Source organism: Phocoena sinus, chromosome 3 (genome assembly GCF_008692025.1).
Source record: "Phocoena sinus isolate mPhoSin1 chromosome 3, mPhoSin1.pri, whole genome shotgun sequence".
In the NCBI taxonomy this organism is placed as follows: domain Eukaryota; kingdom Metazoa; phylum Chordata; class Mammalia; order Artiodactyla; family Phocoenidae; genus Phocoena; species Phocoena sinus.
In genome coordinates, this window is record NC_045765.1 from 165,510,190 (window position 1) to 165,524,470 (window position 14,281).

Consider the following 14,281-nt stretch of genomic DNA (forward strand, 5'->3'; position numbering starts at 1 on the left):
GAAGGTTACGCTGCTGACGCGGTCTCAGTGGCACAGTAATAATGCCCTAGCACACGTCGGTGTAACCTAAAAGCACGTTAAGACATCCCACAATCGTCTGGTGGATACTCACCCCTGACGGGTCTCTACAGTCAAAGATCCACCCATTTACACAGATGCAGCATTTAAATAAATAGGACCAAGCCCATAATTCCTCAATGTTAAAATAAATCTTGAGAACAAACGGAACATTTAAAGCTGTTAAATACAGGTCCTATGGCTTATTAAAAAAAAAGAAAAAAAAGAATAAAAAAATCAACTCAAACCCCTTCAATTAAGGCATTTGATGAAGGTTACAGTGAATGTTTCTTAACTTGAAGAGCAGAATATAAAGGCTGTTTAAAGAGTTCTCTTTAATAGCAAATACAAAAAACCTGTGAGATCACATCTCTACAATTCCAGGTCTCTGAACAAGTCAAACTATTGCTACCAAACAGCTACTGTTGTTATAGCACCTACAGTGTCTAATGAAGGACATAGTAATAAATAACTGTAGATGCATCACGAGACACCCATTTATTTAATCACGGTAGTGGATCTTACTTCTACATTTTATTCTAAATTCTTTTTTTATTCTTCAGATTCTCCAGGCTTACGGATGTCATCAATCTTCAAAATCATTCTAACCACTTGTGTCGCAAGAGAGATCTGCTGCTTTTTGCCAATCAAGGTTTCTATGACGTGTTGTTGCTTCATATCTGAAAAACACATATAAATTACTATAAAACAGCATACATATTTATTACTAATACCTTGCTCCAATTTATGGAATTAGAGTAAAACTTAAGAAACACAAATTTGGAAGCCACTAGTCCTGGTTATATTTTCAGAAGAATACACTTCCACTGCTTCCCAGGACACTCTGGAATGTGAGCCTGGTTTCCAGAGAGCTGTGGGGACAGGGCCTCCTCAGCCACAGGCTGAGTTTCTCAGTGACCTGCCGAAGGGGGAATCGCTCAGCAACACCTCATCCCACAGCGCACCCAATGCCGTCACTTACTGATAGTAAGCCCGATGTGACCGCGCCTGAAACGTAAAGTGACTCCAACGAAGGCCTGGGCATTCAGGTTAAAGGAACTGAAATATGTGTCTGACAAGGAGTTGCTGCTGTTACTCAAGTCCTTGGGCTGTTAACCTAAAACCCAGAATATACCTACAGTTCTAAGTAAAAACAGAACAGAACAAAACACAACACCAAGGGCTTCCCTGGTGGCACAGTGGTTGAGAGTCCGCCTGCCGATGCAGGGGACACGGGTTCGTGCCCCGGTCCGGGAGGATCCCACATGCCGTGGAGCGGGTGGGCCCGTGAGCCATGGCCGCTGAGCCTGCGCGTCCGGAGCCTGTGCTCCGCAACGGGAGAGGCCACAACAGTGAGAGGCCCGCGTACCGCAAAACAAACAAACAAACAAAACCAAAACACCAACTGCTGGAGACTCTGTGGTCAGGACTAACTGCAGAACCCCAGAGACGGCGCCATGGGGAATCACTGGGAATCGCCAGGACCACTGTTCCAACAGGCTAAAGCTGCGCTGCCCTTTCAGCAGATGAACTACGCGAGTGCTGGAGAAGTCACAGTACATCCCATTTATAAAACACCCTGGAATTTATGGGACACGACCACAGAATCAGCTGTAAACCGAAAGTCAATTTCAGAGCTGTCTTATAGGTCATACAGAACCCACAGCGACAGACATTTGTGTAAAAAAGGTAAGATGGAAATTATTTTCTAAAATGGAAGTCACCTTTGGAATAAATACCGCACTGCAGCTTTTTGTTATTAAAATTAGTTGTAGGTTGCTAAGACCAGCAGTCTAACAATTCCCAAGGTAATTAAATCAAATGTTCTAAATTCAGGACCTGAATACCTGAAGTGTGTTTAAGTATTTAAAAAGAGAGGATAACACGCAGCATGTGATGTTTCCAGTTAAGTCGAACCGCAGCCCCAGAGTGGTGACGGTGCCTCACCGTTTGTTCCCCTGTGCATACAGTCAATCCCGAGGGCAGGGTTCATCTCCTTCACTTGTTTGGCTCGGACTTCGGTCATAGTCTGGATGGGATTCATGCCGCTGTTTTCAGCAAGGGCCATGGGGATGACCTCCAGAGCGTCGGCGAAGGCTCTCATGGCGTACTGCTCCAAGGTCGGGCACTGGAAGGGCACACGGTTACGGTCAGCGTACTTGGCCAATGCCCCCCGCCAGCAGCTATTTGGAAACATAATTAAATCGCGTACTTTGAAAAACTAACTCATAAAGAATTCTAAGGACAGACCGTCCTATGAAAACGTCACTACGGGATAAGGATGGAGAAGGTACATGTGTGAGAAGTCGGAACAGGTCGTACCTGCTGTGCCTGCAGGTACGACGTCTAATTCTGAATTTCAAGTAACATTAAGAGTGCACAGATTAGCTGTTGAGGCTGCAAGGTCTGAAAAAGGCTGAGACACGCTGGTTTGTGGTAACCCGCACTCGAGTACACGGGCACGAGAATCGACGCAGATCGGACGCCTGGGGTCTAGCATCCCCGCTGCACAGTCTGTGACAGGTCTCACTCACCTTGTCGGCCTCCTGGCTGACGGCCAGCGCACAGGCTATTTCAGCAGCGCCTCCGCCGTACACCACGCGGTTGTCACGGATGAGGTTCCGGATGACGCACAGAGCATCGTGAAGGGATCGTTTGGCTTCCTCGATGATCTGGGGAAAACAATTTTGCCTAAGTTAACGGGATCACAATCTAATCACTTTAGAGCTGAATGCCGTGCACCTGGGGTTTAATCTAAGTGCTTGCTGGGTACTGGAAATATTCCTACCTCGTCCCCAGTAATATCCTTGGTTAAAAAGACTGGTGCCAGATGGTTTCTATCTATTCTACTTTTCCTCCCTATAATGTAGTTAAAAAACCCCAAAATACAGGGCAGCCAGGGACTCGTTCCAGGACCTATGCCCAAGTGAAGGGGGTCAAACAAAAACGACAAAGAAACACCCTTACAATGAGTCTTACTCATCTCGATGCACTAAAAACCCATTCCTGGTGAATGGAGAGCATGCCTATGGTTACCACTCAGGTTCCCCATTTATACCTAGGAGACAGAGGAAAGGCAAGTGGGCCTTGTAGACCCAACAGTGGAACACGGTCTTCAGTATCTTACGTTGTGACATGTCTTTTTTTTCCCCGGCTGCACCGCAGGGCTTGCAGGATCTTAGTTCCCTGACCAGGGACCGAACCCAGGCCCTGGCAGTGAATGTGCTGAGTCCTAACCACTGGACCGCCAGGGAATTCCTGGCGTGTCCTTGCTTCTCTAAGAAAGATGCTGTCATCTTTCTTAAGGTAACTGTGTCTCAGTTAAGTACATCATGGGAAAAGCCAAATCACGTTCCAAATTCTGAAAAAACGTAGGATAAAGAACTGTGTTCTCACCATCTTATTTCCTCCTCTGATGAAAATGGTGACGGCTCTGGAGTTCTTACACTGCTCGATGACCAGCATCTTGTCTTTAGTGGTCCCGAATGAGATTTCCTTCACAAGACCCGCAAAGCCCAGCTTCTCGGCCGTGAGCTCTGAGAACCTCGGGACGATGCGGCCGCCCGTGGCAATGGCGATCAGCTGACCGGCAGGCCGGGGGAAAGGAAGACCAGGCTGGTGAGCGGGGACTCTCAGAATCGCACCACGGAGGAGCCACACTTGACCCATGAGCGCCGTGTTCAGTAGAACCTCTGCCCCAGCCTGGCCCAGGTTTCGAAGTCTGCCCCGAAAGCCTGGCTCACTGAGCAAGGTTCCGAAGAGCTGGGTGTCCTGGTCAGGCTGCGGCGGCCCAGCGCCATGACCCCGTGCGCAGCCCTCAGCTCCCCACCCGTCCCCGCCACGAGCAGCCACGAGGCCACGTGTGCTGGGCTACGGACCACGTCCGCAATGGCTCTCAGTACTGATGGGGCTGACAGTGAAGCGGGCAGCCTGTGCTCCTGCCTCAGAGTGCCTACGAGACAGCCAGGGAGAGAGGGGAAAGCGTCTCCAAGTGCCGTGAAACATCAGAAACACATATAAAAATGGTGACAATCCCCAGCGCACCCTCCTCTTATCTGTGGAGCCCTGGCACAGTGCGCTGACTGCAGGCGAGCGAGGTCACTGCAGCCTCACGTACAGAAATGCACCGTAAGCTCAACCCGTGTTCACAGTCTCTTCACAGGGAGCCTCCTACCTCGATTTCAGGGCCTCCGACCCAACGAACCGCAGGCAGGTTATTCTGAAGAAGTAAATGATTTGCTTCGTCGTCAAAGCCCCACTGGCAAATGGCTAGGTTAGCGCCAGTTTCTTTAATCTGGGGAAAGAAATGCCGCAATCATGTTAATAAAAAGTAAGTACTCCTTGAGCTCTTCTGTTTGAAAAACGGTGAGAAACATAGCTAGGTGTGTAGGTGGGTGCATTAAAATAATGCACAGAAAAGAGAAGAAAAGAAATACCCAAATGTCTACCTTCTGTCATCTCTGAACTCTAAATATTGAACATGTATCAACGGGAATCACCTCATTTTTAAACAAAGCTTTAAACGTTAGCAATTCACGTGAATGCCACCATTACAAGTGAAGCAACACGAGGCACGTCAACAAGGCCAAAACCCTGCCCCCCGGAAACCAAGGTCACAGCTCCGTGTTGCCATGAACACCTATGAAGCAGTTTATTCGTGTGTGTGTTTAACAAAAGTTGAATCTTGTGATACAATTTTCTGTAGCTTGCTTTTCGCACTTGAGTAGGCTATCCTCCGTGGAACAAGATACAGACTAATTTACAGGCCGACAGAGGTGACCCTGATTCTAGCACTACCTTCCCCCGCCCCCAATGCCACAAACAGCTAAGTGGCTCGTCCCGGGACGGCGGCAGTGATCGGTACTGTCAATCCCTCCCCGGGCGGTAAGAACTATGCCGTGTCCCACAGCTGCCATTTCACTCCTGTCTCCACACACCCAACTGGTTCCCCCCCTCCTCCCCCCCTTCCCCGACCCTCTGGAAGCTTCCAGTGGCCTTCTGGAATTGAGCCTATAGACAAACTCCTTCTTGGCAATGTTCCCTTTTCACAGCTTTCAACAAGCTGTGAACGATCGCTGGCGTCCCCTGAAAAACCAACATGCCACGCCTCCTCCTCAAATGGCTGTTTTCCCTCCCACCTGCTCCAACAGGAGGGGCCCTTGCCTCTCCCAGCCACCCACAGCGCCCCTCTTTGGGTCACACTCTCATTCCTGACAGTGTTGGCATCCAGCCCCATCACCACTCCTGTTAGCATTCCTGGCAACCTGCACACCTATCGACACGGTCCACCTGACCCCCTTGGCATCTTGGTTCCTGTCCTCTTTTCCTGCAGGGCACCTCGGCCAGCACTCCCATGGCTACCCTAGATAAGAGCCCAGGTAACAAGCTTTCATTTACAACCCTCTGCCAGCATACCCAACCCCTCAGCCTTCTGTTCCCAGCCTCAGGGCCTTTGCACATGCTGCCCACTCCCACCTCGCCGCAGCCTGGAATGCTCCTCACCCAGCCATGCCGCTCTCACTTCTCTGAGGTCTCTGCCCACATGCCACGCCCTCAGAGGCCCTCTGACCAGTGTCTGTAACAGTCCCCCGACCCGCTTTCCCCTTATTCTGCACCCTAAGAGCAAGCGCTCTGCTTTGTTTACTGCCATATATCCAGTGCCCACGACAGCGTCTGGTATATACTAAGCAGAGAGATATACCATGAAAGCATAAATGAACTCAACTATTCCCCCCTCCCCTCAAAAACACTGGAACAGGTTCTAGTTTGTTTGCTATGATAATGTTTCAATAGAGACCCATGTTCATGCACCCCTGAGTGCTGGTGTTTAAAACTCCCAAGGACAGAGTCCCCAAAAGAGGAAACCGTTTCGTCGGAGAGCAGGCACGTGTAAAACGTTAACAGCCAGAGAGAAAGTTAAGTATTTATAAAATAACACTCTTGACTTGTTGAAGCAATGAACTGGGATGACTATGACTGCATTCTGGTTTGATTTCGGTTACTCAGCAACTCTTTTGTCTGAAAGTTATACTTGGAAGTCTCAAACATGTGGTAAGCCACATTACAACTGTTCAAACCTGGCACACACTAGCTCAGATGTGCCCAGGAGAATAAGCACATAAAATCAAAAGTGCAGCTCCAAATACACAGGCCGAGTCGTTCACGTGCCCCAGACACGTTACCATTTTAAGACTTGCCCCCTTATGCCGTCCTGTGCCATTTGATTTTTTTCTGACTGTGAATGTTTACCCATTTGATAATTTAAAAGTAAAGGAGGGGCTTCCCTGGTGGCACAGTGGTTAAGAATCCGCCTGCTAATGCAGAGGACACGGGTTCGAGCCCTGCTCCAGGAAGATCCCACATGCCGCGGAGCCACTAAGCCCGTGTGCCACAACTACTGAGCCTGCGCTCTAGAGCCCGCGAGCCACAACTACTGAAGCCCGTGCGCGTAGAGCCCGTGTTCCACAACAAGAGAAGCCACCGCAATGAGTCGCCCCCGCTCGTCGCAACTAGAGAAAAGCCCGCGCAAAGCAACAAGGACCCAATGCAGCCAAAGATAAATAAGTTTAAATATACAAAAAATAGGATTTAAAGAAAAAATAAAGGAAAGAAGCCTATACCTTTAATACCTTATTTGTAGCCACATAAAGTAGCAAGATTAACACAGATCAGCACCACATGTATTCACTACCTGGAGCTAACTAACTGCATCCTTTCAAAGTTTTAAATTTCACCAAGAGCCACGGTAAGACTTACCTGCCGAATCATCTCCTCAAACTTCTCCTTCTCATATTTCTGAAGGGCTTTAAAATCTTCTACAGACGTCACATCCAGCTTATGCTTCGTCTTTGGTTTCGGCGGTTCAAACGGACATGTTAGGATGGCAATCTTAGCATCTTCCACTTGCTACAGTGAGAGACAGAAACGTTATGAACAAACCAGTGGGCTAAAGAGGGAAAAGCCTGAAGCCGCAGAAGGTGCTGACTCACTTTGGGCATCTGCGGGTGACTGAAATCCTTGTCCACGATCACGCCCTTGATCAGCTTGGTGTCCTCCAGCCTCCCGCCCACTTTGCCTTCTACTTTGATGAGCTCGAAGTCAACGTCTCTGCGCTGCATGTCGGCCACAGTGAGGATGGCGTTCACGGCAATCTCGGCCATTTGTCGGTGACAGCTGTTAACCCTGAAACACATGAAACAAACCTTTCATGTTCACTGAATAGTGACTGCAACCAGAGCACAACACGTGATGTGGTAACTCATATGACACAACATACTGCGACCCACAGATACTGTACAAAAAGAATGCCACCACGACCTTCACTTTCAACCGTCTGGAGCAGGGATTCTCAACCTGGGATGCAGGGACCCCCAAAGGGAATCATAACCTGGGATGGGAAAAAAATTCCATCTTTATTTTCACTAACAATAACTGAAATTTACTATTTCCTTCCATTATGAATATACGTAAGAGACCACTGAAGTACGGCAAGAACCAAAAATTTACCAAGACTGCCACTTTTTAATACTATTAACATTCTGAAGTCCAAAACAGAATGGGAGAGCGATGAAACCACCAAGGAGAAGCCAATCTCGTCCACAGGAGGTGCAGCACTTAATGAGAAAGGACTGACCATATCAGTTACAGAGGGGGCACGTTATCTTTTTCGAAAGCTTTGAAACATTGGAAAAGACTGCTCAGTAATTTTAATTTGATTCTGGAGAAACCACAAGGGAACTCTAGTACTTGAAATACAGCGCCTGAAATCTTAGGTCACCTAGAACAGATAACCATGAAACTAAAAATACTGTGTGACCTAAGTAACTGATATACAACGTTTTGCTTTATGTTGAGGATATCTGGCTCTCGTTAATCCATTTGGACATTTTCTATAGTAAAGACCTACACATACTGGGGTTTTATAAAGACTTGCAAATAAAGCAGGGTCAACTTAGAAAGCGATAATAACACACGACTTGTGTACTTCAAGAAAGGGTAATGCCTGCTTTCCAGGAGAAAAACAATGCTGTACTTGTGACAGAGGCCACCCTGGGTAGTCACCCTTGCCCCGGAGCTGCCTCAGCTCAGACATGCAACAAGGGGACGGCTGGCATCACCGAAGACTTCTTTGCTTTAACACAGTGTTGCAGTGGATGCCTTTCCCCGAAGGCAGAAGGCAGCAGACATGTTTGTAGTACTTCCCCTGACCTCTAAGTTGAGACCATGTCTTCCTTCTTGGTACAAATTAAAAAATTTCTCAAATTGATATGGATAAGAAAAACAGCGTAATAAGGCACCTTACACTGGATTTTTATGCTACATTTTTACAAGAGCCCAGGAGTCTCTACCGTTGTTCAAAGTAAGTGTGTCCTGGGGCTGACGCTGCTTTGAGTCTCTGGGGCAACGACTGTGTCTTGAGTCCCCAAGACTTGGCAGCAGGCCTGGCACACAGTCAGTACTGTGTAAATGTTCCAAACGTAAGTCACTTTCAGCTTAAGTCAGACTTCAAGACTGCCCCTTCATACTAAATCAAAATTCTGGATCATTAAGTTACTTGTTGAATGAATAAAAGCAGAACTTTCCCACTAAAAGGCTTCCTAGCAAAGAGATGGTAGAAAGAAGTGCTATGAAAAATTAATACAGCCCACTAGTAGGACCTTTTGCTAACCCGTCCTATCCTGCCAAATTAAAGAACTCTATAGTTTCCAAATACTGTCAAGAGGCCTTAATAACCAAACCTGGAAATTCAGCTTCCAACTAAAACACAAAATGCCTGTCTACATTTGCAGTAAAGACAGAGTAAACCAAAATAACAACACAAACCGAAAGCAGCTCATTAAATCAACAGGAAACCATCAATGATAATTCTCAGTTGCCTTTCTGAACAAGCACACAAACCCTGCCCACTCTGTGAACACGCCCGGCAACACTGTACTGTACACGCACACTTTGGAGCCCAGCGTGGTCTTCGCGGTCTGGATCAGGGGCTCGGTGTCCTTCGTGTCGACGAGGACACTATCGCTGATCCTGTCCAGGTACTCGATAGCAATGCGGGCGGCCTGCTCGTAGCCATCGGCGATCCTGATGGGGTGAATGCCGCGGTCCAGCAGCTGCTCAGCCTCTTCCAACAGGGCACCAGCCAGGACTGAGAATGAGACACCACACACCTGGCTCAGGAAATCGCTAAAACTCAAAACAAATTAGATGCTTCCGCTGGAAATGTGAAGGTTCCAGAATTAAGCTGGAAGCATCTTAGAGGCCGAGGCCATCTAATCTAATTCTGCTTCGGTTCTAACCTGTATGTTCAATTCCTGGTGATATACAGAATGTAAAGAACATAAATCGCAAACATTTTTATAAAGGGGAAAAAACTTATGTATCCTGGCCCAGGGATTTCTGTTCAGGGACATATATGTTGGCGATAAAAGGATTACAAAATTTGTTTATTACCCTCCCCCCAACCTTGCCTTTCCCTCTCATTTCAGCATCACAAAGATGAGGAGTTTGTTTTAATGCTGCTGTATTCCAAGCACATCCAGAACAGTGCTTGGTACCCAATGAATATTTGAAATATTTGCTGAATAAATTAATTCAAATTTCAGATACAGAAAAAGTAACATTAAAGATATTCATCTTATCAATCCTCCCAAACTTTTAAAAAATTCAAACCTTCAGAAAAAATTTCACGACAGTAAAATGAACACTAGTTTACTCATTAATAACATTTTGCCGCATTTGTTTTCTCTACAGATGTGTGCCTTTTCTTTTCAACTATGTGAAAATTAGTTGCAGAAATCAGACATGTAACCCCTAAATACTTCAACACAGCTCCTAAGGAAAAGGTCATTCTCCTGCATCTCTGTAACACAACTGTCATACTCAGGAACCTTAACATCGATAAGATACTACTATAATACATGACTCACAAATGACCCCATATGTCCCAAACATTCTTCAGAGCTAGGAAAAACAAACAAACCAGGCATCCAACCAAGTTTTACACATGAAAGCTGGCTGTCATTTCTCTTTAGCTCCTTTAATCTAGAATAATTGCCTAACTCTACTCCCCACCCCTTTCTTGTTCTTTTATGACAGGGACAGTTTTGAAGAGTCTGGGCCACTTGTCTCGTATCGTGTCCATGTGGATTTGTCCGACTGCCTCCCCATGATTTAATTCAGAATAAACATTCTCAGCAGGCGTGTTAGGCCTGTAATATTAAATAACACCTCTTAAATGAGAAAGGGCATTTTGCCGTTTCTTACCAACCACTCCTGTGGTTCCATCTCCGATTTCATCATCCTGTGATTTGGACAGTTCGACCATCAGCTTGGCGATCTGATGATCGACATCCATCATGCTTAAGATGGTGGCACCGTCATTAGTTACGGTCACGTCGCCATCCTTATCCACCATCATCTTATCGAGCCCTAAAAGACACCAATGTTTAAAATGGCTTTGACCTCTTGACCCAGTTCCTATCTAGGAATTTATTATAAATAAATAATTCAACATACATAAAGGAATATCTCCATGGAGACCTTTCTAGATTGGCTAATCTAAAGCAAAACACTGGAAACAATTAGAAATGGCCAAAACTAGAGAAATGACAAAAAAATTATGCAGCATCACAAAATGTAACAGTCATCACAAAATATAATGTCGCAAAAGACAACAGCTATGATTTAGAAAATGCTAATGGTAATTATGTTAAGTGGATAAAACACCTCATCTAAAATTGTATGCACATTATGACTTGTAACCGTGTTTAAGGTCTGGAAGACACCAAAAACGTTTGGCCACATTAGGGGAGAGGATGCTTCCCTTCATTTCCTAACTTTCGGCAAAGATACCGTATTGACTATTTATGATTTATGACTTTTGTTAAAAAACAGAGCATGTTAGTCTCTTACCATTTGGTCCAAGTGATGTTTTCATTGTATTTGCTACAGCCTTTGCTGCCATTATATGAGACTAAATGAAACAGAAAAAGCCAATATTCAAGTTACATATAACTTTAAGAGTTAAGAACATAGAGCTGATGGTTATAAAAATCACTTATGACATATTTTCCATTCTCTAGAAGTAGCAGCAGACAGGTCCACATCTAACGGTGACCACTTCCCAACTGCTAGTGTGAGAAGACAATTCTTATGTAAAAGAACAGAACTAAGTGCTCTGTGTTCTCTCTTTAATCCTCAACACATCTATGAGGCAGGTTCTACGGGCCCATTTTACAGCCCAGAGCATAGACAGTCTGACCTGACAGGCCCTGCAAGAGCACCGTGCAATGCTAACATCATGTGAAGAGTCTGGCCGTCGACACACAGCACCTGGAACTGTCGCACTACGGTTTACTGCACACTCCTCTCTCAGTGGTCCAGCCAGTACACAACCCACAAGGCGGTCAATGCTGAAAACAGCAGCCTGAATGAATCCTTTCCTCCTTCCACATGATTACACTCATTTGTCTGGTTCCGTCTTCCTACTCCTGCCGTCACCGACCTAACCCTGATCCATCGCACCTTACAGATTTCCTGGTCTCTTACCTCACCACCGATCCTTCGGATTCATCCTCCATCCAGCTAAGCTATCCATTTCTCTCAAACATGTTACTTTCCAGTCCCCAGCCCTTAAATGACTCCCCAGCACCTCAACTCTCACGTCTGAAAGCTCCAGCTGCTCTTCAAAGCCCTCCACGGTCTGAGACCCCGCCCCCCTTCCAGTGAGGACAGCCTGTGCCTGCGACCCAACAGGTCCTCTAGTCGCTGAAGCACCGATGCACAGAAAACCCTCCGCCTGTCAAAATCCTGACCAAGTCTCCAAGCAGTTCAAGCGCACACATGCCGTGAAGCCTACCCCTGTCACCCCATCTAACAGGTAACAAAACACACAAAGTTCACCAGGTTTGTGAAAATACTGGTAATCCTCAAAATACACCCTGACTGATAGGTCTGCACAATGGAATTTTTATAGGCCAATAACCACAGGGGCGTGGCATACATATTCTTAACCAGGGGTGATACTGCCCGCCAGGAGATATTTGGCAATGCCCGGAGACATTGCCACAGTCAGGGAGGGGACCACAGTGGGTAGAGGCGTAAACATCCTGAACAGGACAGACGCCACAACGGAGAAGGATTCAGCCCCAAATATCAACAGCGCCGAGGCTGAGAAGTGGGGCTTTAGACCACTGGCTGCGGAGTCACACAGAGGTGGGCCTGAACCGTGATCCTGTTCTTTACTAGCTCTGGGACCTCAAGCAATCCCTTAACTGCTCTGGGGTCAAGTTTCCTATTCCATAAAATAGTACCTGTCTCAGAGTGCGAGAACTACATGAGATGTGGCAGGTCCAAAATAACTTGGACCTTCTGTTATACTGGTATTTTGGGTGCATATATTTGGCTGTTACTTTCTCTGAAGTGAAAAATGGAATTGAATGCGTAACACAAGCCGTGTGAGCATCTACCACATACCAAGACTGGGCGGCCACTCCTTACGTTACCCCGTTTAATTCTGGTCCTCAGCTCGACGGGGGTGTATTGCCCCCACTGGGTTGTGTAACTTGTCCTAAGTCAAACAAACAGCCCGGAGTAGAACTGTACTGCTTCTTAATTTAGTAAAACCCCAAGAAACTAAGCAAACAGGGACACCTCTGACCTGGTGACACGGTCCATACAGCAAAGTCGTGGATTCCATCCGAAATGCTACCTCCCCAAGTTTAGTTCTACTTAAATTGTGACTCTGTTCAAATCCCCTTCAATGGCTCCCCTCCCATCCCTCAGAATAACATCTCGATTGCGGGGCATGCAAGAACTTCCACTTTTCGGAGCCACTGTAACTTAAGTAGACTGTGCTGTTAAAACCGAAGTGCTGTCTTCTACAAGATGCCATGCGTTCTCCTGCCCTGGTCCTTGCGTTCGCTGTTTCCTCTTCCTGGAAGCTAGCTCTTTCCCATTCAAAACATAACTCCATCCCTGATCAAAAGCCAATCAATCCTCTCTCCAACGCCTGAAGGACACCCTCCAACTTTTACCTGCCACCCCTCCCAAATCTGGTGATTTTGGTCGCACACAATCTTGTATTATGGTTATTGGTGACAACTTTTCACTCCTGCAGTATTATGGTTATTGGTGACTACTTTTCACTCCTGCAGTATTATGGTTATTGGTGACAACTTTTCACTCCTGTAGCTCGTTTTTAAATTTTTACGACCCCACGTCCAGGAATACGCCATGCATAAACGGACTCAAAAATGAAATACGCTGTAAATGACTAAACCTTTAGGAAGCGACAAAGAAAATGAAACTCATTTCCTTTGGGGCTGTTGTAGGGACACCGCCTGAAGGCTAAGAATCAGAGTCCTAACCAGTCAGGTGACCTGAGAATACCTCCGCTGCATCTTACTGCTGAAAACGCTGCTCGGAAGGACTGCAGGCTGGAGAAACCAGCGGGGACGCGCCTTCAACGCCTGTGAATTCAAGCCACCCCACCCAACTCTGAAGGGCGCCTGCGGGCCTCTTTAACCCCCAAATGGGACTAGGGCTTCTACGTTGGCCTTTCCCGGGCACGAGGCGTGGACCGCAGGACTGGAGACCAGAGTCGCTCCCTCGAACCTTCCCCGGGAGCACGTGGCAGAACCACTGTGAAGCGGCGCAGGCGCAGAGCCACTGGCTTCGGCCGCGTCCTCTCATCCCACCACCAGTGCGTCCCCGTCCCGTTACCTTGAGGGCCTCAAGTCCCATAAGACGAGACTTGCGGTCCTGATCCTTGATGATGAGGAAAGGGCGGCCATACTCATCGAAGGCGAGGGTCCCCACAGACGCCATGATGCAGCCACTACAGTTACTCTTCCACAACCGGCGGAAACTACCGCGGAAGCAAGAACACACTCTGCTCTCGCGGGCGGGCGCAAAAGCTCGCGCATGCGCAGTATAGGCCGCCTGAGACTTATTTCTTACTAGAGACTAGTTTAACGCCGGACAGTACCTTCTGGAATCAGCGGCCTTCGGAAACTTCTATCATCCAGGAAGCTGTGGGGGGAAGTTGGGAGACACGGACGGGAACTTGAGAACCCACAAGCCAGGAGTAGATAGAAGTTCAACATTTATTAAATCTATAAAATTGACTATTTCTTGATAGTGGTTCCCAACGAGGAGCTCATTTACTTGGAACATTATTTTCTCCCTCCTTCCCACCCCGGCTCCGAGAATATGGTAGAGTCCA

The 14,281-nt window shown here is 47.0% G+C and overlaps 1 protein-coding gene across 2 annotated transcripts; it reads right to left on the reverse strand.

The window, feature by feature from the left end:
- Positions 1–372: 372 nt before the first annotated feature.
- CCT5 (chaperonin containing TCP1 subunit 5) lies at positions 373–14,275 on the reverse strand. Of its 2 annotated transcripts, none has more exons than XM_032626282.1 (11): positions 13,780–14,275; positions 10,969–11,029; positions 10,321–10,485; positions 9,004–9,202; positions 7,047–7,239; positions 6,814–6,963; positions 4,232–4,351; positions 3,454–3,639; positions 2,592–2,729; positions 2,005–2,185; positions 373–737 (listed from the first exon to the last, which is right to left on the reverse strand). In XM_032626282.1, the coding sequence occupies exons 1-11, from the start codon at positions 13,882–13,884 to the stop codon at positions 610–612; spliced, it is 1,626 nt and encodes a 541-aa protein (XP_032482173.1). In that variant the 5' UTR covers positions 13,885–14,275; the 3' UTR covers positions 373–609. The 2 variants fall into 2 exon arrangements, with proteins under 2 accessions (XP_032482173.1, XP_032482174.1); XM_032626283.1 differs by adding an exon at positions 10,573–10,653 and having other exon boundaries at positions 10,969–13,926.
- Between the last annotated feature and the right edge of the window lie 6 nt (positions 14,276–14,281).

Bases quoted from the DNA above. Each gene is read 5' to 3' on its own strand.
- CCT5 (XM_032626282.1), bottom strand. From the start codon at position 13,884: ATGGCGTCTGTGGGGACCCTCGCCTTCGATGAGTATGGCCGCCCTTTC. The intron at 6,964-7,046 runs GTGAGTCAGCAC...CTCTCACTGTAG, and splicing joins GTCACCCGCAGATGCCCAAA to CAAGTGGAAGATGCTAAGAT. The intron at 4,352-6,813 runs GTAAGTCTTACC...TTCTTTCCCCAG, and splicing joins TTGAGGAGATGATTCGGCAG to ATTAAAGAAACTGGCGCTAA.